The following is a 16,535-nucleotide window of genomic DNA, read 5'->3' on the forward strand; positions in this document are numbered from 1 at the left end:
CCTTGTTCGTTGGTCTATTCTGCCCAAGATTCAAGGTCGTAAAGCAACCAATAACATATCCCACCTCCTCCCAGCCATACCAGTACTTACTTTCTGCCCTTTCTTGAAGAAACGGGCGAACCGTTATTCATTCAACATCGGCTACCATACTTCCTCTTGATAACGAATTCCTGCCATGTCTCCCAACCCATCCCAGAATTCACCTTGGCCAGCTCAGACAGCTCCACCATCGTCATCATATTCATCATCGAAGCGAAAGAGCCCTGACATGGGATCTTCTTGGTCCTCATCACTGGGAAGGAGACAGGGAACTATCATCTCGAATCAGAGTGCGCTCGGTGCGTGTACAATGTAGTTGTGCGAGGTTCTGGACGCGAGCAGTCGCGTCTCCCTCATTACTCGTATCCTGTGCTAACGTCTTGTGTTTGTTCGCCAGCGGCAGCCGAGACTCAATGTGAAATATACGCTGATAATAGTCAGGTGACTTGCTATCCAGGCGCAGGTGATCTTGTGATTCAACACCAGTGGGCACCGGTTGTCTGTGAGCATCTCCATGTCTCATTTTCTCTGTTGAAATTGACGCGATAACAGGGAACAGTAGACGGCCGCAACTTTCCCAGTTCAATGTCGTCCAGCTGTACTTGATTGATGCTGATACAAACCTCCCCATTCTCAATTTCACACAAACAAATCCAACTAATAATGCCGGTGAAATGAATGCACCTGTGAATGATACGTGGTTCGGAACCAAAGGCAATTCATGGACGCCAGGGCAGAACTTCTCATACCCATTTTATTGGGTAGTGACCAATCAGGATGGTCTGGATGGCTCTCAAACCACAAATCCAACGTTCACGGCTATTCGTACGTTTGTGTCGCGCAGCCTATTATACCCCAACTAACATATTGTAAAGAAACTACATATGCAGATGCTGTCGTTTCGTCTATGCAGTCCTCGTCATCCGCTGCCGCCGCATCGTCATCCGCCGCTGCCGCCTCGTCATCTGCTGCTGCTCTGTCATCAGCATCATCTAGCTTACATGCATCTGGGACATCGTCACTTCCATCGGGAAATGTTCAGTCAAACAACTCAAATGCACCTTTTCCTCATTGGGCAATAGCAGTCATCGTGGTACTCGGATTTCTCGCTATCGTAGCTGGTGGTGTCTTGATTTGGTTAATCGCGCGCCGTTTACGAAGACGTGAACAGCTATCGAATCGAGGGTCCATGGGTTCCTCGTCTCCGATGATGGCCAATGCCCAGAACTCCAACTCTCCTCAGCTACCGTTGTTGGGGGCTGGGTTGGTGGGTGCGACGGCTGGCCGGACATCATCAGAACATCATCGGCCTGCATCGATCATATCTCCGGATGGTGCATCCGATATCTCACGGGCCCACTCTGCAGGCGATACCGGTCCATTTTCAGGAGCCGATGCAGCCATCATGGCGGATGCATTTAGGAAAGCATTGCGCAAACCTGATTTTGCAGGGCCCCCTGTTGAGGAGGCCGAGGACCACAGGGATGATGCGATCATGAATCGTGAATTGGCAGAAGAAGGACGGGACCTACGGAGCGTCAGGTTCATCACGGGGAGTTAAAGTGGAAACTCTAAGTGAGACTGGTGATACAGTGCAAGATCACTAGGATTTCTTGTGCGCTTTACTTTATTTTATTTCACTTTCGACTTCTCAACGTTGGTTGTATATTTTCTCGGATACCTTTCGTAGTCCTCACGTTGTTGTCCCACCTTCGTCGCCGTGTAGTTCTCACCTCTACTTGCCCTTCTAACCCGCATAACTCCACTTCTCTTGTCTCCGCTTTTCCACCCCACACCGCACCTTTTTCCTGCATTGCAAGGCTGGCTTTTTACCATACATCCGCTATCATCGTGGTTCTCGGTAATTTCTAGTAGTTGCATTAGACTTTTCGTTCGGACTCCTACCCCCACCCTGCGCCTACTCCCGACACTTGCCTTGTATTTCCCCACGGACGCCGTCCTGCCACTCCTTACACCCATATATTGCACCCACCACTGTGGTTGCATATACTTGTCGGATCACGCCTTCCCACCCCTGCCCGTATGCCGCCCACGAATCACATGCCCTCTCATCTCCAAACTGCTTACGTTCTTTCCAATAACCAAATTTCGGCATGCATGTGGACCATGCCAGCTGGGACGGACGCTCCCCTTACCTAGGGAGGACGGACGCGTACTTGGATTTCTCACTCCCCGAACGCTTTTTCATACATCTTTACAGTCTTCGTTTCCCTTTTTTTTGCTCGTGCCAAAACCTTGTTGACCATATATGCCACCTGGGTTACTATATGACTAGGCAGATTCTCCTTTAATAATGACGATGATGAAACGATCGCAAACATCGCGTACATAGGCTGCAAACCGACCTGGATCTTGTATGGAAGGGAAATGGACGTTTCCTCGATTGCTGAATCGGGATGTGGCTTTAATTTCTTTGGTAGTGATGCTACAAGTTCTTTTTTTCGGGAAATACCCGGTTGACAGCGAGGTGTTCGAGGGTGCACGCTCTCCTCTTCACAATATAGACGCCGGGCAAAGGGTGCATTTGAAATAGAACGTCGGGACCCGCTTGCAGCTACTTTGATATCGATGGACCTGATTTCATTTTTTATCGTCTTAGGAGGGAGGGGGCGCATCAATCCATTTTATTATAGAACTTGAACTTAATCGAACACGCGATCCATCCGCTGGCAAAGAATGACATATGGCCACACTTTCAAATTGGAGGACGCCAAGGCTATGTAGCCCCAGCTAATTATGATGTCAATTATAGCACAGGTATTACTGCAGGAGGAACACAGCAAAGGAGGACGAATGATACGCGGGGGGAAAAAGAATGTGACCATAATGATTATAAATCTATACATGAAAAGGTCTTTCTAAATGCAGTGTTGAACTCATCAGATTCAAAAAAAGTACTTTCCTCTTAGGTTGAGAATGTCAATATACAATTGCGCGATGGGTACAATTATATCTCATTGTTGAGCCATGAGGTGACGCATAAGCAGTTCATATCTGGCAATTATGTCAACGGAGAATGAGGTTGAGCTACGGTCTTTAACACACGTTAAAAGTGTCACGGCGCTGTTTGGCACCGTTCGGAACAGGTTGACAGAAAGACCTTTATAGAGACCCGTCCAGCCCTCTTTCTGAATGATCTTGCGTGTTATGTAAATGATTCCGCGGCGCGCATGTGTTTTGACCATGCCGTCCGAGGACGCATCTTCAGCTATTGGTAATCGGAGTGTCTGCAGCCGTGTGCGTACAACCTCGTGTGGATACGTTGCAATGGATGCAGCCATCTTCGCTATACCAGAACATACCAATATCGTATCGCTCCGTAGCGGCGCATCGGAGTCACCCTCTACGATTATTTCAAAATTGCGATGCAGAATAGGTAGCTGCTACTCACGGGCCCACATCTTGAGCTTTTCGTATAGGGGAAACTGGACGGCTACATGAAATATTCCCAAGAGGCTGGGTAGGAGTCCGCGATAAAACGCGCGGATGCCCTCTGTGCGGTATATTGCCAAGGCTGCATCGAAGGTATGTCGATATCTAACTTCTCGTCTTGATTGTGTCTGTCGCATGGATGAGCCAGGGATAGCAAGTTCGTGAATGGTGTTGCAGGTAATTGATATTGAAACAAAACTCCTACCATGAAACGTGTTTTGATGACCCACAGTGGGTTGGTACAGGTTGTGCTCGCCGCACCGGCAATCATCGCAGAAAGGATGTGGAGGGTCCATGGGTGGTCACGCATAGCGGGCTGGTAGCCCTTGGGTTGTGCGGCAGGGTATATTCGGTCATGCTTCGGCACTTGGCCCAGTGGAGGTTCTCCGAAACGCGTCTTAATCCCGTCATACACCGCAAAGTAGATGGCCATTGTTGGAAGGTACCCCAAGATTGTGGGGCCAAGACCACGGTACATGCCGCGTATTCCATCATATTTGAGGGTCGTTTTAACGATGTCTGTGGAGTAGTGTCAAGGATGATAAGGGAGATGAGAACGGAGATGAAGGGGCCGGAGAACATACCAAGAACTCCTTGATAACCCTGCTGCCCTTGGATTGTACGTTGAGCTTGTAACTTGGTCTTGACGACGTCGAGCGGACAGGTCGCAATGCTGGCAACTAGACCACCTCCAGCACCAGCTGTATGTGGGAAACCGAATATTGTTCAGAAAATGGAGTCTCATGCAGTAGTAATAGCGCACCGATCATGCTGTTTGCGGTCCATTTTCCTTTTCGCGTCTGCATATCTCTTCCCCGCGAAGGGGGTCGCTCGAGCGCTATGGCTTTATGCTGGCGTGATCCTAAATATATATGTACCGAAGGCAGGAATCTGACCAACCCAATATTTATCGTCCCAACTATGAGCTGACACCTGCTCACCCGGGTTTTGCCGAGCCATCTACTAGCCTAGCCGCTTGTCCAAACTGACTTTGATCTTACTACTACATAGTACGGCAGCCCCTTACAACCTAGGTAAGCTAGTCCGGATCCTGCATACTGATAAGTATAAGGCTGAAACTACCTGACATGTAAGTGTGCCTGCGCCAAAATTGACACAGCGAGTATATCATGATAACTTCGACACCTCCTAGAGGCCCAACACCACCTAACACTGCCTAATTATATAGCGCCCATAAACGTTGAAGAACTTTGTATCATGGTCAAAGTAACTTACAGTGACGAAACACTTGCTGAGGACTCTAGCCCGGTTGTGGTGGAAGGCAACTATTACTTCCCCCCCGAGTCCGTCGATAGGTCATTCTTCGTTCCCTCAGACACAACGTAAGGGTTCTTATTGTTCATGTAATGTCAATGTGCACTAAACTTTGAGCGCTCAGCACTGAGTGTCCTTGGAAAGGGTGAGCGCCCTGGGTCCGTTGCTCAGCGCTGAGCCTTTTGTGACGGAATTCCCCCTGAAGGACAGCGTCGTACTATTCTGCACAGATTCATGGTGAGACTGTAAAAGATATCGCATGGTAAGTCGAAGTGACTGTATCTGCCAGGCCAAGCTGGTATACTGAGTTATCATTCAAGGTACTATGCGAATCCAAAACCCAAAGCATTACATATCAAAGATCATGTCGCGTTCTACAAGGCAAGGTTATCTTCGTGGAGTTCTTCCGCTCTAACATTGTGACTTTACTTCAGAACAAAGTTACTATCGAGTGAAAGGAAAAAAAATCGGTACAGTAGTGTATTCACAGAAAGTGCCGCATATTCGTATCCATGTAATTTTACAGACCTGAAGAATCGAAAATCTACCCCTTGACGAGTATCAGAACCTATGGGTGCACCAGCTGTGTTATCGAGATGGGACTTTGGCATAAAAATGAAGCTTTGAATCTCGCGATTCATTCCAGCACATGATTCAGATTCGTGAAGGTCCCTGGAGAACTCTTCAGTACCATTCACCTGAATCGTCGTCGTCGTCGTCATAATTCTCTTCACCAGGATCGACCTCCATCCTTTGCTCGCGTTGATGCTGTAATCGCTTCTGGCGTTCCGCTTCCTCCTCTGGGGTATAGATAGCCAGTTCGGTCCTTCGAGTACAAGACATCAGCTTGCCCTCACAATAGAGTTGGAAATTCTCCCGTATGAGAATGCGATCAGAGACCGTCTTATCGTTGGCGTCTTCTTCCTAAATTTCTGTTAGGAAGGTCCAAGATCTTGTGTGATCAAGAAGAAAACTTACCCCGGGGACAAAGTCCGGAGCATGTTCAATAGGAGGCTATTGCGCGATGGAATTAATGAGAACGACTAGCAAAGCTGACATCGAGCCACGCACCGCCCCCTGGGCTTGTTTGACGATAGGAAAATTAATTGGCGTCCTACTATTGAAGAACAATTCCTTTGGGTCGCATGAGATATGCACAGTCCAAGAGTCTGCTCCGATGTCAGCAGATTTTGATACAGTCCTAGGAACGATCATACCTCCAAGGTCATACTCGTAGATAATGCCAATCTCATCGTTCGGAGACTCCCCGAGTGATGCATTATTCATAAAATCCCTGGTCCAGATTTCACCCAACTTCAGATGAGAGTCCTTGATCGCCTTCGCGTAGTCCTCGCCAAAACCTTCGGGGCGCACGCCATATGGGTCGACATTATATATAGGGTTATCGTCCCTTTCAAACTTCCACGATATCCTGTCCCCGAAGTCCTCCTCCTCACCTCCCAAAAACTCCCCTAACATTGGCTTGCGACCCCATCTCTTCATCGTGCCAGCCAGCTCACCGTTCGGGTCATGCATGACGACATACGAAACGACCTCTGCGCGGTGCAAGTGCGAGTTGCTCCAGCCGAACATGTACTGGATGAGTGTGTGCAGATTGGCGAAGGTGAAGGTGGCTGGGAGTTGAACGATGCGATATACATTTTTGAAGTTCATAAGCTGGAATCGTAGCTGGATGTAGGAAGTGGTCGTCGCTGGGAGTGTGGTATATGGATCTGGGCGAGAGGATTTGGAACGTCTCATCTTGTCTGAGCTCTTGACTACTTGAGGGACAGGCTCGTCACTGACTCACGATTTGTGAGTTCTTCGAGGCAACCAAGAGTCGGAAGACTTACGAAACATCCATCGTGTGTGTGCAACTTTCTGCAGTTGTTTCCGCTCTTGGCGTTGGCGTTGTTCCGGTACTTTTAGTTTTCTTTTGAGGTGGAGCCGCCTGCAGAACAGTGAGTGGTAAATGAAACTGCTCCATAGCCAAGGCAAGATCGCGCACATCTACACTATCTACAGAACTGCCATTTTCAACCCTGTTCATAGCCTTAATTACCACCAGAAGGGAACATGGTGGAAGAGAGTGCGCACGAGGGTCCAGCATTGACAATGCTTGTTGTGGCGTTTTTGCCTTTACATTGCATTTCAATTTACCTGAATGGAATTCCTGGCATTACAGTGGGTGCCTACTAGTCTGCTTCGAACGAGCCGGAGCCTTTCGAGCATTCTGTTTTCGCTGATGAAGGGAGGGCTGCGTCAAGGACAGATATTGGAGTTTGCAAGCGAACAACACTTGCTTTGGGTGGCATATTCAAGCGAGAATACCAGACTGGACAGTGGAGAACAATAGGGGAGAGCTCAGAGCACGTATAATTAGTCGTTGAAAGGGCGTATGGTAAAGAGAATGTTGCGAAAAGACTTGTGGCGAGACTCGAGAGGGGTTTCCGTTAAATAACTTAATTAGCCAAGTCACGAGACCGCGTGTGACCCACTCCAGCTACTTTGCTAAGTAGATGCTTGTAGGCAACAAAGATGTGATAGAATATGCAAGACATAAGCATGGTACATGATATATACGATGTACTGTAGTAAGTCTGAAACGGAGAGTCGGCGGGGGCAGGTGTTCTACAACGCTAGGCACATACACCCACTCTTCGAAGCCCTTCAAGTTCCGGGTCCCATGGCACTCATCAGACTCTTATAAGGTTCTTCATACTGCTTTTCACCACATTCGAGGGCGTATACGTCTTGTTGTGTTGACTCGTCTACCTTGCTGAGTAAATCGGATATGGACTTCCATGCTCATATCTGGATTACATTGAGGAAGCGAACAAGGATCGAATCTCGGACGCCTTTGCATGCTCCTGAGTCTCACATATCAGGAAGACAACCGATCGAGAAGGACATATGCCCCTCGCAAAGCTCCTCGTTATTGAAATCTTTGATGGACATGGACACTACCGCGACGAGGTTGACGTGCTCGAGTAACTGATCTGCATGCAACCGGACCTATAGCTAAATATTTTTTGATGTCTCTGTTCCCTGAGTGAACTCGAGTCGGAATATGATTCACTAGAGGGGTCTCAATAACAAAAATTTCTAATAATGTACCACCCACCACAGTTCCCTCTGTATTTGCTCCCCCATCAGTCTCGGGGCTGAGTTCCGCAGCAACAGTCATGAACCTAAGTATACATGATAGGCCTCATAAATCAGATGTGCAACTCAAAATCAGGACTTACTGTGCAGCATGTGTGCCAGCCAGAACTCTCATGGCGTCCAAGTCTGTCTGAAGTTGTTCAAAGAGGTCTGCTGTCTGCCCAACAGCGCGTGACATGTTCCTCAGACTAGCTGCGAGTTGGCTATATAGCCTGTCTTTTGCCTGAGTGGCATTCATGGACGCAAGCGAGATCTGACAATCTCCAGCGGTAGTGGTCTAAAGCAGACTCAAAGGGCTCACGTGACACGGTGAACACTAGAACCCGTCGTGCAGAATTCGAACAGATTCACGCAAGTATGTACAGCTCCTTGCAAGTTTAGATTTTTTTCTTCTAAGGTTTGAACATGAGAAAGAAACTGACAGTTGCCAGTGTTGAAACGTTGAAGCAGTCTGCTGGCAATTGAAAGCCACTAACGCAACTAGAGCAATTTCCAAAGCGCAATTGCATTGGCTGGGTAAGAACGAAAGTACTCGACTAAGCTTTCTCTCTCCTTCGTGAGGTTGGGGAATCCTGGCCACTGGCAATCTCCTCTATGACATGCGTGTATCTATACGGATTCTGTACAAGGGATCAGCCATCAAACTATCCAAAAACAAGGAAAACTCACGCTGCAAGACATTGTTAAGCTTGTTGACACGCGACGAGACACTGAGGTCAATGCTCTTATCGCCGAAGTCCACCACAATACCACCAAGAACTGAAGGGTTGACCTAAAACTCGTTAGAACCGACTTAGAAGGGTTGTGAACGAGATTAAAGTACCTTGTTCGAAATTTTCAGCGACTTTGCCTGCTGAGCTGTCTGAGACTGCTTGAGGATAGTCTCCAACCGGGAGGACAAATCTCTGGGCAGAGGAGTAGCAGACGTGACAACTACTTCTAGTTCTCCCTTGTACTTTGCAACCAACTCGTTGAACCCCTCGATAACACCTTCCGTCTCTCCAAGTCTACCATTCTCCGACAGGACACCGAATAGGTTTTTGGTTATGTCAGAGACAGGCTCCTTCTTGGAGCCTTCTGCACGAGAATATATGACAGCGAGGCCCGCAGAGCGATCCTTAGCAGATAGCGTTGGGTTGCTGACGAACGCTTTGAGGTCGGGCACCTCCTTGATAACATTAGAGATGGCGTTCAATTCTGACTGGACCTTGGTAAGTGTTTGCGGTGATTTCGAAAGAGCAGCCGAATAAACAGCTTTGGAGTACTTTTGAGCAATGGTAGAAGCTGCTCGCCGTCCCAGACCCAGGGAGGCGGTTGCTGAGCGGAACGAGGAGCACAACATTGTAGGTGTTGGTGATGTGTTGTCTCCGAGGTTGTAAGTATCGGGAAAGTGCGGGCTTTGAAATGAAAAGCTCAACCCGGCGTCTCCGCGACCAAACGGCATGTTCAAGTTCAGAGAAAATACTTGAGGTATCGAGCTCGAGAACATATAGCCTAATTATTCTTATTCTCAAGCTAACTTATATTCGTAAGTTCGAATTGGTTGAGAGTGAGTGGCATGGTGGGAATACACGAAGTCGATGACATAGTGCAGGCCACAAGCCCAGTGATCTTGGGCAATACACCCACAACTCCGATGCAAAATCACAAATAATGCACTACTATCCAGCACATACGAATTATGGTACGAGGGAATACCAAATGTAGTCCAGCATGGATCACTACCCAAAGGGTGCATATCATGAAGCTGCTGCCCCCGACGAACCAACCGCTTTCGCATTGGGCAACTTCTTATCACCAGTAGTCAGCTGCTCCAGGTCTGCAGCCTTGAAGTAATGAGGAGCGACTAAAAGATGCCCTTAACATTGCGGAGAGATAACTTGAATGATAGTACTTGCCTTCCATTAGCCATGACGGCTTGATTTCCATGATTTGTCTGATGGGAAGTAAAGCGAATTAGACGCATGTAGTTTGCTGGGGAAAAAACTTGCCTCATATATGATTTCGAGGTCATGACGAGCTCGTAATATAGCAAGGTTTTGACGGGCGGTTGATGTTGGAAAAGACTTGATGAGGGGTGGATATATACAGTATGATGCGTCTTCAGCGTCCGGTAAGAATCGCCACTCTTCTGGAGTTGGGCCTGATAATGTTGCATGAGCATACCTGCACACATCGACTCCGAATTGTTCGACTTACAGTATTGTAAAAGTACCCCGACGTGATAGCTTTCTGCACAGCGCTGATATCGTTTGCGTTCGGATTGCTCTGAATAACGACTTCAACACGCTCGCAAAGCCCAGCAAGTTGATCCCGAATATCCCGCGCCCGACTGAGACTTTTGAACTGCAAGAATTGCTCGTAGCAGAACTGTTGCGAATAATTTGTATCGGCCCATTGCTCCCAAACGTTGAGCAACGTAAAGTGATCTCCTCCTGTGCGAACGAAGTTTTGACGTGCTTGGTCTGCATGCATCTTTTTGTCTTTGGGACGATAGAACAGCGATGAAGACTCGGAGAGCATTGCTATGATGGTCAGTACCTGGTGACAGGATAGCGTCAGCATCGACAAGGTATTTCAAGATATGAAAGCCCGTACCTCGTCAGTACACGAGTACTTCTCACTGGAGATGATGGCCTTGGACAACATGGGATCAACAGGGAACTCTGCCATCCGTCGACCCAGTTTTGTCAGCTCCCCACGGTCGTTCAATGCCCCGAGAGCATAGAGCAGCTCTAGCGCCCTGATAAGCGTCTCTCCCGGAGGTGGGTCCATAAATTCAAAGTCCATAAAGTTGTTAATGCCAAGTGATTTCAGCATCAGGACAGTCATCCCAAGGTTCGTCCGCTGGATTTCAGGTACGGTATTCTCTTCGAGCTCGTTTGAAAACGCCCATTTCGTGTATAGCCGGAAAGCTTTGCCAGGCCCCACACGACCTGCACGGCCTGCTCTTTGGTTGGCTGATGCACGAGAACACTGTTGAACGCACAGTGAAATGAGTTGTAAGCGCAGAGATAATGCAGCGTCGTTGCTTACCGGAACCACGATCAAGGAAGACATGCCAGTACGAGGATTATACGAGTTTTGCTTGACGAACCCGGGGTCGATAACGAAAACCACACCCTCGATAGTGATCGACGTCTCCGCGATGTTTGTAGCGAGCACGACCTTTCTTGCACCCTCTGGCGTCGGTTCAAAGATCTTGGCTTGCATATCGCTGGGCAAGTTGGCGTAGATTGGACAAACGATTAACTCAGCGATCTTGTTCCCGAGCGCTCGGGCGGTCTCCTGTAGGTTTTCTTGCGCTGCTTCGATTTCGTCTTGGCCCTGCAGAAGAGTGAGCATATGGACGATACAGCAATGAGGATCTGTCACGTACCGTAAAGAACACAAGGATGTCGCCTTTGGGCTGTGTTGTATGGATCTGGAAGACGGTTGTGATGGCTGCGTGCAGGTAATTGGCCTCTGGCTGTGGTGTATAGTGAATGTCGACTGGGTATCGACGCCCGGGAACTGTGGAAAACATTAGCATCACATTTGTCATCTGCAGACCGTAGCTACTCACCATAAAACACCGGCGCGTTGTCAAAGTACTCGCTGAACTTCTCAGCATCCATGGTCGCGCTTGAAATCAATAACCTCAGCTCAGGCCTGAATCTCGCAATATCCTAATAAATGAAGCCCTCAGAACCTAAAGCAAACCGTGAGAAGTAGCACCACACACCTTGACGAGAGCAAAAAGAATGTCCGTACTCAGAGTCCGCTCGTGTGCCTCGTCAATAATCAGCGCTGAGTATCCAGCCTAAATCTGGTTCAGTCAGAAACTCTCGAAGGAGCATTCCGTCCGTCATGTACTTAAGCACTGTCTTGTCGCTCGTGCAGTCCTCGAATCGGATAGAATAGCCTACTTCGTACCCCACTTTGGTACCCATCTCCTCAGCAACGCGCGCCGCTACGGACATGGCAGCCACACGACGAGGTTGCGTGCAGCCCACTTTTTGTCCGTTGGCTGTGTACCCGGCTTCGTGCAGGTACTGCGGAAGTTGAGTTGTCTTGCCTGAGCCGGTCTCGGCAACGACAATAAGCACCTGGTGCTCCTTAATGGCCTCCAGTAGTTGCTCTCGGTATGTGTATATTGGCAGGGATTTGCGAGTTTCATCAATACTTTGTGCTGGATTAAGGTCGTTAGATGACATTAAATAGAGAGTGGACTTAGATACTGACCTCGTTTTTCAGCCTCCTGAATTTGTTGGTGCAAGAGTTTGTCCTTGGCACTCATCATTCCCTCCCCCTTGAGCGTCTGGTCCATGACGAACTTAATGGTCTGGCTCTCGTCAAATACGTACTCGTAGTCGTCGGGGACCTCCATTTTGTCCATAGCGCCCGTCCGGAATGTGCTGTGCAGCGTTTGACTAGCCTCCCACTGGTCGACGTCCGTGACGAACTGGTCATCCTTGGGCTTGGCCTCTTCGTACCGCTTGTAGAGTGCATTCTGCTTCTTCTCCTTGTCGATTTTGCCCTGCTCTGTAATGTAGTCTTCAGGTAGCATGTAGCCATCCCACTTGTCGTTGATCTTGAGACGCTCTTCAACAAGCCGCAGAATCTCTTTCTTGCGCTCCAAGTCCTCCTGCTCCTGCTTCGTGAGCTTCATTCCATGGAAATAGGCCTCCTCGTCCGCGATCTCCTTCCTCAGGAGCTCAATCTGCTGCACCTCACGTTTGGTCAGGTATTCCTGCCGGGAGTGCAACCGCAGTGAAGGGAGTGCATGCGTCCGTGCTTCAGTGTCGTCTGCTAGCTGTCGACGTTGTGCAGCCTCGGCCGCTGCACCTGCATTACGAGAGGAGTGATCTTCGACGACTTTTTTTGTCTTTTCCCGATCTTTTTCACGTACCCGCTCAGCAAACGCGTCTCGTTCCTTCATGTCCTGCAACCGGTCTCGTTCTCTTCTTTCATCCTCATCCTCCGGAATGTCCATTGCCTCCTCATCCGCATTGGTTTCAATATCATCTGGCTTCCGTCGTTTCCGATGTTTCTCTTCCTCATCGCTTTCCCACTCTCTGCTATCATGCTCTCTCTTCCTGAGATGACGTTCGCGCTTCTCCTTACCACTTCCTCGGTCATCCTTGCGCTTCTCCTTGCTGCTACTTCCCTCCTTGCGCTTCCCCTTCAGCTCCGAAACATCAGGGGTAGCCTGATCTTCAAGCAAAAACTCAAACCTGCGGGCATTCAGCGCCTTTGCCTCCTTCTCCGCTTGCTTCCGTGTGCTGTCTGCTGAAGACTTGTGTTTGCTCTTCCTGGGAACACGAGAGAAGAGTTCATTTATGAATACATGTGCGTCGGGTGTATTTGGAAGGCCAGAAGCGGTAAGAGAGGAGAAGAGAGCGTCTGGTGTTTTTGATGTCGATGCTAGAAGACAACATTTGAATGATGACAAGTGGAAACATATGGAATGGTCGTACCTGAAGCCTGTACGAAGTCAATAATACTCCGGTCTGCAAGACCAAAAAGCTGTAAACTGAGATCAGGTGAGGTGTATGAAGCAGGAGGAACGGACGTTACCCTAACACAGTTGTCGCTGATGAAACGGTGAAGGTCGCTCGACATAAAGCTCTAGGTGTGACAAGGTTTGTCTGTGACATACGTGAAGTCACGATAATATCACACTACTAAAGATGGTAATTCGTGCTCAAACGCTTTCACCACAAAATGCCAAATTTGGTATTTCGTTCGTTGCTCGTCACCGTGCTCGACGATGGGAGAAGACCGCGAGCGACATTCAACATCCAAGCATAAACGCAGCAGAGACAAGGACGAGCACAAAAGCAAGAAAAAACGCAAGTCCGAGCACAAATTTCACAAACGCAAGCCTCAAACAGAAGCGGTCAACATTACGGACGATGACGCCAACGACGACGATATGTGGGTGGAGAAGAATATCGACAACGACGGAGAACGGGTTCGTATGTATTTGTCTTGCTTACGTGGTGCTAACATGTTTTGCTCACTAGCTTCTTGCAACGGATATTCCAACCGCAGAGAGCTTGAAGATCACAACTCATGCAACTGCCGGAGAGACAGACCCACTGCTGCCACCTAACTTGACAACGGAAACGAGACTACAACGCGACGAGTGGATGCTCATGCCATCTGGCGGTGTTGCAGAACCTTTGAATTCGTCGAGGCCATCGACCCGAGGATTATCTACAGGAGACGAGACTTTTACAGAGGACTACGGCGAATCCTCCTTAAGCCAACGCACATCTGCCGGAGGCGTCGACTTCTTTTCTTCTCTCGGCACCGAACGCAAGCGACCACCGCGACCTGACAAACCTGATCATGACAAGGTACAGTACCACTCCTGTCTTCATACATACATTAGCTGGAGGTATACTTCCAGATCAAAATCAGTTCTAAAGAAATCAGCCAAGACATCCGTGCTGGACATTCAATCGATAATGATGTACCTCCCCTACCTCCAAAAGCCACAACCCCTGGTGGCCCAGGCTCTAATTGGCGCATGATGCGTCTCCGGCGCGTATACGAGACCGCAGAAGAGGAAAACAAACCCATCGAAGAAGTTGCTCTCGAGCGTTTTGGTACGCTTCAAGCATTCGAAGAGGCCAAAGACGAACGGCGCATTCTTGATGAACGTCAAGGTAAACGCTCAGAACGGAAGGACGAGAGAGGTCGAGGGCGAGAGACCGGCGGAGAGAAACGATTCATGTTTACTGATGTTGGTGCGAGCGGCGCTTCGTCCCGTAGCTCATCCTTCAGACGCCCTGGTTCGGGTCCAACAGGAAGTACCCCGTCCTCGCCATCCCCCACCAATCCGCCTGCGAACAAGCGCCTTGATTCTTTACGTTTGCCTTCACAGGCCGCATCGCCACTCGCGCAGTCACATACGCCAATACCGAGCGTCATGACGCCGTCTATGGTATCGACGAGCACACGCCGGGCTATGTCGCCTTCATCGCTGAACAAGTTACAAGCTCAGGTTCTCCGTGCAAAATTGATGAACGCGCCGAACGCTGAGAAGCTTGAGGATGAGTACGAAGCAGAGGTGAGGCGGGCGAACAGTGAGGGAGGAGTCAGGACGCGTGTGGAAGTGCTACCGACATTAGATGCCAGGGGACAAATGTATGATGTTGGTCATGGCAAGGATGACGCAGAGAAGGGGCCCGGTAATAAGCGGAAGAAAGAGAAGGTAAATTTTCATCCTTCAACACGAGTCCGCTGACTATATCCTGGTTAGTTTGAAACTCGTGACGCGAAGACGGGAGAGCTTCTCAGGTATAACGCTGATGATGATGAGATCACGCTGGGAGAGATGGTTAGGCAGGAGCGGTTTGGAGCGGGAATGGCGGACCAGAAGAATTTGGATGCACAATTCGCGAAGGCTATCATGGGAGATGGCAAGTTTCAGGTGCGGAAGTTTTATGAGCTTCCCTCTTTCTGACACTCATAATACTATCTACAGAATGATCTCGACTACATGGATGATAATGCGGAACGACTTGGGCGGCAGAAGATGCGAACCGACGCAATGAAACGGCAGTTTGCTGTTCACTGGTGGGTTTGCATACTCTATCTTAGTTTTTGACTCTGAACAATTCTCTTGATCAGACTACAAACGCACTCAAAAAGCCCTTGCAACATGCCAGTTCTGCTACGGTGAAGACGATTCCCCTCCAAAAGCACCTGTTGTGGCGATGGGCACACAAGTCTACCTCTCTTGCACCCTGAATGAGGAACTTCTAGATGGCCATTGTCTCATTGTACCTATACAACATCACCTTACAATGCTGGAGGCTGATGACGACGTCTGGGACGAAGTGCGGGTGCGTAACCACCACCTTCCACGTACAAGCCTACTGACACATCTCACAGAACTTCATGAAAAGCGTCATGCGCATGTTCGCCGAAGAAGATAAAGGAGTCATCTTCTATGAAACTGTTATCTCCCTCAAGCCGCAAAAACATACCTGCATCGAGTGTGTACCGCTTCCATGGGACAAGTACGACGATATCCCGGCGTACTTCAAAGAGAGCATCCTCGCATCTGAAGCAGAGTGGTCGACACATAAGAAGCTTATCGATTTCTCCGCACGGCCTGGGGGGTTCAGACGTGCGATGGTGCCGAACCTTCCGTATTTCATGGTGCAGTTTGACTATAAAGGGGACAAGGGGTACGGGCATGTTATTGAGGGCACGGGAGAGTCTGCGGCGACTGGTGAGGAGGATGGGGCATTAGATGAAGGGGATAAAGGTGGTGGGGATTTTCCGAGGTGTGTCTTGTTGTTTTTTACATACTGGATGATTGGGTGCTGAAGGTACTTAATTGCAGATATTTTGCGGGAGAGATTATTGGGAATGTGCTGGATCTTGATCCACGTCGGTGGATGCGACCACGGAGGGTTGATTATCGGCATAACAAGGATCGGATACAAAGGTTGAAGAAGATGTATGACAAGTTTGATTGGACAGGGTTGATCGGGAAGTCATGATGCATTTGTTCGCTGTTCTGTTGTGTTGCCTTGATGTCGTATACATATGTACGAACGCTTGTAATTTTTTCTGCTAGCCTGTCACCTCCTGTCACATGA

General features: G+C 49.0%; 8 protein-coding genes across 8 annotated transcripts; 3 read left to right on the forward strand and 5 right to left on the reverse strand.

Annotated features, from left to right (window-relative positions):
• Positions 1 to 65: 65 nt before the first annotated feature.
• BJ212DRAFT_809112 (uncharacterized protein) lies at positions 66 to 1,636 on the forward strand. Its single transcript, XM_041344112.1, has 4 exons — positions 66 to 338; positions 443 to 541; positions 592 to 864; positions 915 to 1,636. The coding sequence occupies exons 1-4, from the start codon at positions 176 to 178 to the stop codon at positions 1,598 to 1,600; spliced, it is 1,221 nt and encodes a 406-aa protein (XP_041196911.1). The 5' UTR covers positions 66 to 175; the 3' UTR covers positions 1,601 to 1,636.
• A 1,024-nt stretch (positions 1,637 to 2,660) lies between these two features.
• On the reverse strand, positions 2,661 to 4,526 carry BJ212DRAFT_1328470 (mitochondrial carrier domain-containing protein). The gene is made up of 6 exons (XM_041334658.1): positions 4,256 to 4,526; positions 4,077 to 4,193; positions 3,698 to 4,011; positions 3,452 to 3,620; positions 3,106 to 3,403; positions 2,661 to 3,054 (listed from the first exon to the last, which is right to left on the reverse strand). The coding sequence occupies exons 1-6, from the start codon at positions 4,296 to 4,298 to the stop codon at positions 3,015 to 3,017; spliced, it is 981 nt and encodes a 326-aa protein (XP_041196912.1). The 5' UTR covers positions 4,299 to 4,526; the 3' UTR covers positions 2,661 to 3,014.
• A 184-nt stretch (positions 4,527 to 4,710) lies between these two features.
• Positions 4,711 to 5,190, forward strand: BJ212DRAFT_1264015 (DUF427-domain-containing protein; the record flags this gene model as incomplete). Its single annotated transcript, XM_041330394.1, has 4 exons — positions 4,711 to 4,835; positions 4,892 to 4,912; positions 4,973 to 5,029; positions 5,088 to 5,190. The coding sequence occupies 4 exons, from the start codon at positions 4,711 to 4,713 to the stop codon at positions 5,188 to 5,190; spliced, it is 306 nt and encodes a 101-aa protein (XP_041196913.1).
• On the reverse strand, positions 5,010 to 7,263 carry BJ212DRAFT_1328480 (uncharacterized protein). The gene is made up of 7 exons (XM_041334659.1): positions 6,865 to 7,263; positions 6,776 to 6,809; positions 6,621 to 6,718; positions 5,985 to 6,568; positions 5,839 to 5,936; positions 5,746 to 5,781; positions 5,010 to 5,691 (listed from the first exon to the last, which is right to left on the reverse strand). The coding sequence occupies exons 1-7, from the start codon at positions 6,915 to 6,917 to the stop codon at positions 5,452 to 5,454; spliced, it is 1,143 nt and encodes a 380-aa protein (XP_041196914.1). The 5' UTR covers positions 6,918 to 7,263; the 3' UTR covers positions 5,010 to 5,451.
• A 15-nt stretch (positions 7,264 to 7,278) lies between these two features.
• On the reverse strand, positions 7,279 to 8,224 carry BJ212DRAFT_1328486 (uncharacterized protein). The gene is given in 3 exon segments (XM_041334660.1): positions 7,279 to 7,524; positions 7,538 to 7,958; positions 8,016 to 8,224. The coding sequence occupies 2 exon segments, from the start codon at positions 8,168 to 8,170 to the stop codon at positions 7,703 to 7,705; spliced, it is 411 nt and encodes a 136-aa protein (XP_041196915.1). The 5' UTR covers positions 8,171 to 8,224; the 3' UTR covers positions 7,279 to 7,524; positions 7,538 to 7,702.
• A 317-nt stretch (positions 8,225 to 8,541) lies between these two features.
• On the reverse strand, positions 8,542 to 9,376 carry BJ212DRAFT_1476933 (OSCP, subunit 5 of the stator stalk of mitochondrial F1F0 ATP synthase; the record flags this gene model as incomplete). Its single annotated transcript, XM_041339461.1, has 3 exons — positions 8,542 to 8,552; positions 8,602 to 8,704; positions 8,756 to 9,376. 3 exons carry the CDS (start codon positions 9,374 to 9,376, stop codon positions 8,542 to 8,544), a joined length of 735 nt encoding a protein of 244 aa, XP_041196916.1.
• Positions 9,377 to 9,469: 93 nt separating this feature from the next.
• Positions 9,470 to 13,549, reverse strand: BJ212DRAFT_1328490 (pre-mRNA splicing factor). Its single transcript, XM_041334661.1, has 13 exons — positions 13,492 to 13,549; positions 13,392 to 13,440; positions 12,157 to 13,338; positions 11,796 to 12,103; positions 11,657 to 11,734; positions 11,498 to 11,600; positions 11,312 to 11,445; positions 10,969 to 11,259; positions 10,531 to 10,908; positions 10,132 to 10,473; positions 9,924 to 10,075; positions 9,831 to 9,868; positions 9,470 to 9,778 (listed from the first exon to the last, which is right to left on the reverse strand). Exons 1-13 carry the CDS (start codon positions 13,534 to 13,536, stop codon positions 9,672 to 9,674), a joined length of 3,207 nt encoding a protein of 1,068 aa, XP_041196917.1. The 5' UTR covers positions 13,537 to 13,549; the 3' UTR covers positions 9,470 to 9,671.
• Positions 13,550 to 13,647: 98 nt separating this feature from the next.
• BJ212DRAFT_1328491 (CwfJ C-terminus 1-domain-containing protein-like protein) lies at positions 13,648 to 16,528 on the forward strand. Its single transcript, XM_041334662.1, has 8 exons — positions 13,648 to 13,888; positions 13,941 to 14,276; positions 14,330 to 15,136; positions 15,185 to 15,355; positions 15,410 to 15,524; positions 15,556 to 15,770; positions 15,820 to 16,217; positions 16,277 to 16,528. Exons 1-8 carry the CDS (start codon positions 13,685 to 13,687, stop codon positions 16,434 to 16,436), a joined length of 2,406 nt encoding a protein of 801 aa, XP_041196918.1. The 5' UTR covers positions 13,648 to 13,684; the 3' UTR covers positions 16,437 to 16,528.
• The last annotated feature ends 7 nt before the right edge of the window (positions 16,529 to 16,535 follow it).

The sequence above is a fragment of the Suillus subaureus genome (genome assembly GCF_016647635.1).
Source record: "Suillus subaureus strain MN1 chromosome Unknown BJ212scaffold_5, whole genome shotgun sequence".
Taxonomy (NCBI): domain Eukaryota; kingdom Fungi; phylum Basidiomycota; class Agaricomycetes; order Boletales; family Suillaceae; genus Suillus; species Suillus subaureus.

Excerpts from the sequence above, each read along its gene's own strand:
- BJ212DRAFT_809112 (XM_041344112.1), top strand. The coding sequence starts at position 176 with ATGTCTCCCAACCCATCCCAGAATTCACCTTGGCCAGCTCAGACAGCT. Across the intron at positions 339-442 it reads CTCGAATCAGAGTGCGCTCG|CCGAGACTCAATGTGAAATA; the intron begins GTGCGTGTACAA and ends CGCCAGCGGCAG. Across the intron at positions 865-914 it reads TCCAACGTTCACGGCTATTC|AAACTACATATGCAGATGCT; the intron begins GTACGTTTGTGT and ends CATATTGTAAAG.
- BJ212DRAFT_1328470 (XM_041334658.1), bottom strand. The coding sequence starts at position 4,298 with ATGCAGACGCGAAAAGGAAAATGGACCGCAAACAGCATGATCG. Across the intron at positions 4,194-4,255 it reads GACCGCAAACAGCATGATCG|CTGGTGCTGGAGGTGGTCTA; the intron begins GTGCGCTATTAC and ends TCCCACATACAG. Across the intron at positions 3,055-3,105 it reads AGCGCCGTGACACTTTTAAC|ATATGAACTGCTTATGCGTC; the intron begins GTGTGTTAAAGA and ends CATAATTGCCAG.
- BJ212DRAFT_1328480 (XM_041334659.1), bottom strand. The coding sequence starts at position 6,917 with ATGCAATGTAAAGGCAAAAACGCCACAACAAGCATTGTCAATGCTGGA. Across the intron at positions 6,719-6,775 it reads GTTCTGTAGATAGTGTAGAT|GCGGCTCCACCTCAAAAGAA; the intron begins GTGCGCGATCTT and ends ACTGTTCTGCAG. Across the intron at positions 5,937-5,984 it reads CTACGAGTATGACCTTGGAG|ACTCTTGGACTGTGCATATC; the intron begins GTATGATCGTTC and ends ACATCGGAGCAG.
- BJ212DRAFT_1328486 (XM_041334660.1), bottom strand. The coding sequence starts at position 8,170 with ATGAATGCCACTCAGGCAAAAGACAGGCTATATAGCCAACTCGCAGCT. Across the intron at positions 7,959-8,015 it reads GCTGGCACACATGCTGCACA|GTTCATGACTGTTGCTGCGG; the intron begins GTAAGTCCTGAT and ends ATGTATACTTAG.
- BJ212DRAFT_1328490 (XM_041334661.1), bottom strand. The coding sequence starts at position 13,536 with ATGTCGAGCGACCTTCACCGTTTCATCAGCGACAACTGTGTTAGG. Across the intron at positions 10,909-10,968 it reads CTTCCTTGATCGTGGTTCCG|TGTTCTCGTGCATCAGCCAA; the intron begins GTAAGCAACGAC and ends TGCGTTCAACAG. Across the intron at positions 10,076-10,131 it reads CGGGGTACTTTTACAATACT|GCCCAACTCCAGAAGAGTGG; the intron begins GTAAGTCGAACA and ends CAACATTATCAG.
- BJ212DRAFT_1328491 (XM_041334662.1), top strand. The coding sequence starts at position 13,685 with ATGGGAGAAGACCGCGAGCGACATTCAACATCCAAGCATAAACGCAGC. Across the intron at positions 14,277-14,329 it reads ACAAACCTGATCATGACAAG|ATCAAAATCAGTTCTAAAGA; the intron begins GTACAGTACCAC and ends GTATACTTCCAG. Across the intron at positions 15,771-15,819 it reads ACGTCTGGGACGAAGTGCGG|AACTTCATGAAAAGCGTCAT; the intron begins GTGCGTAACCAC and ends CACATCTCACAG.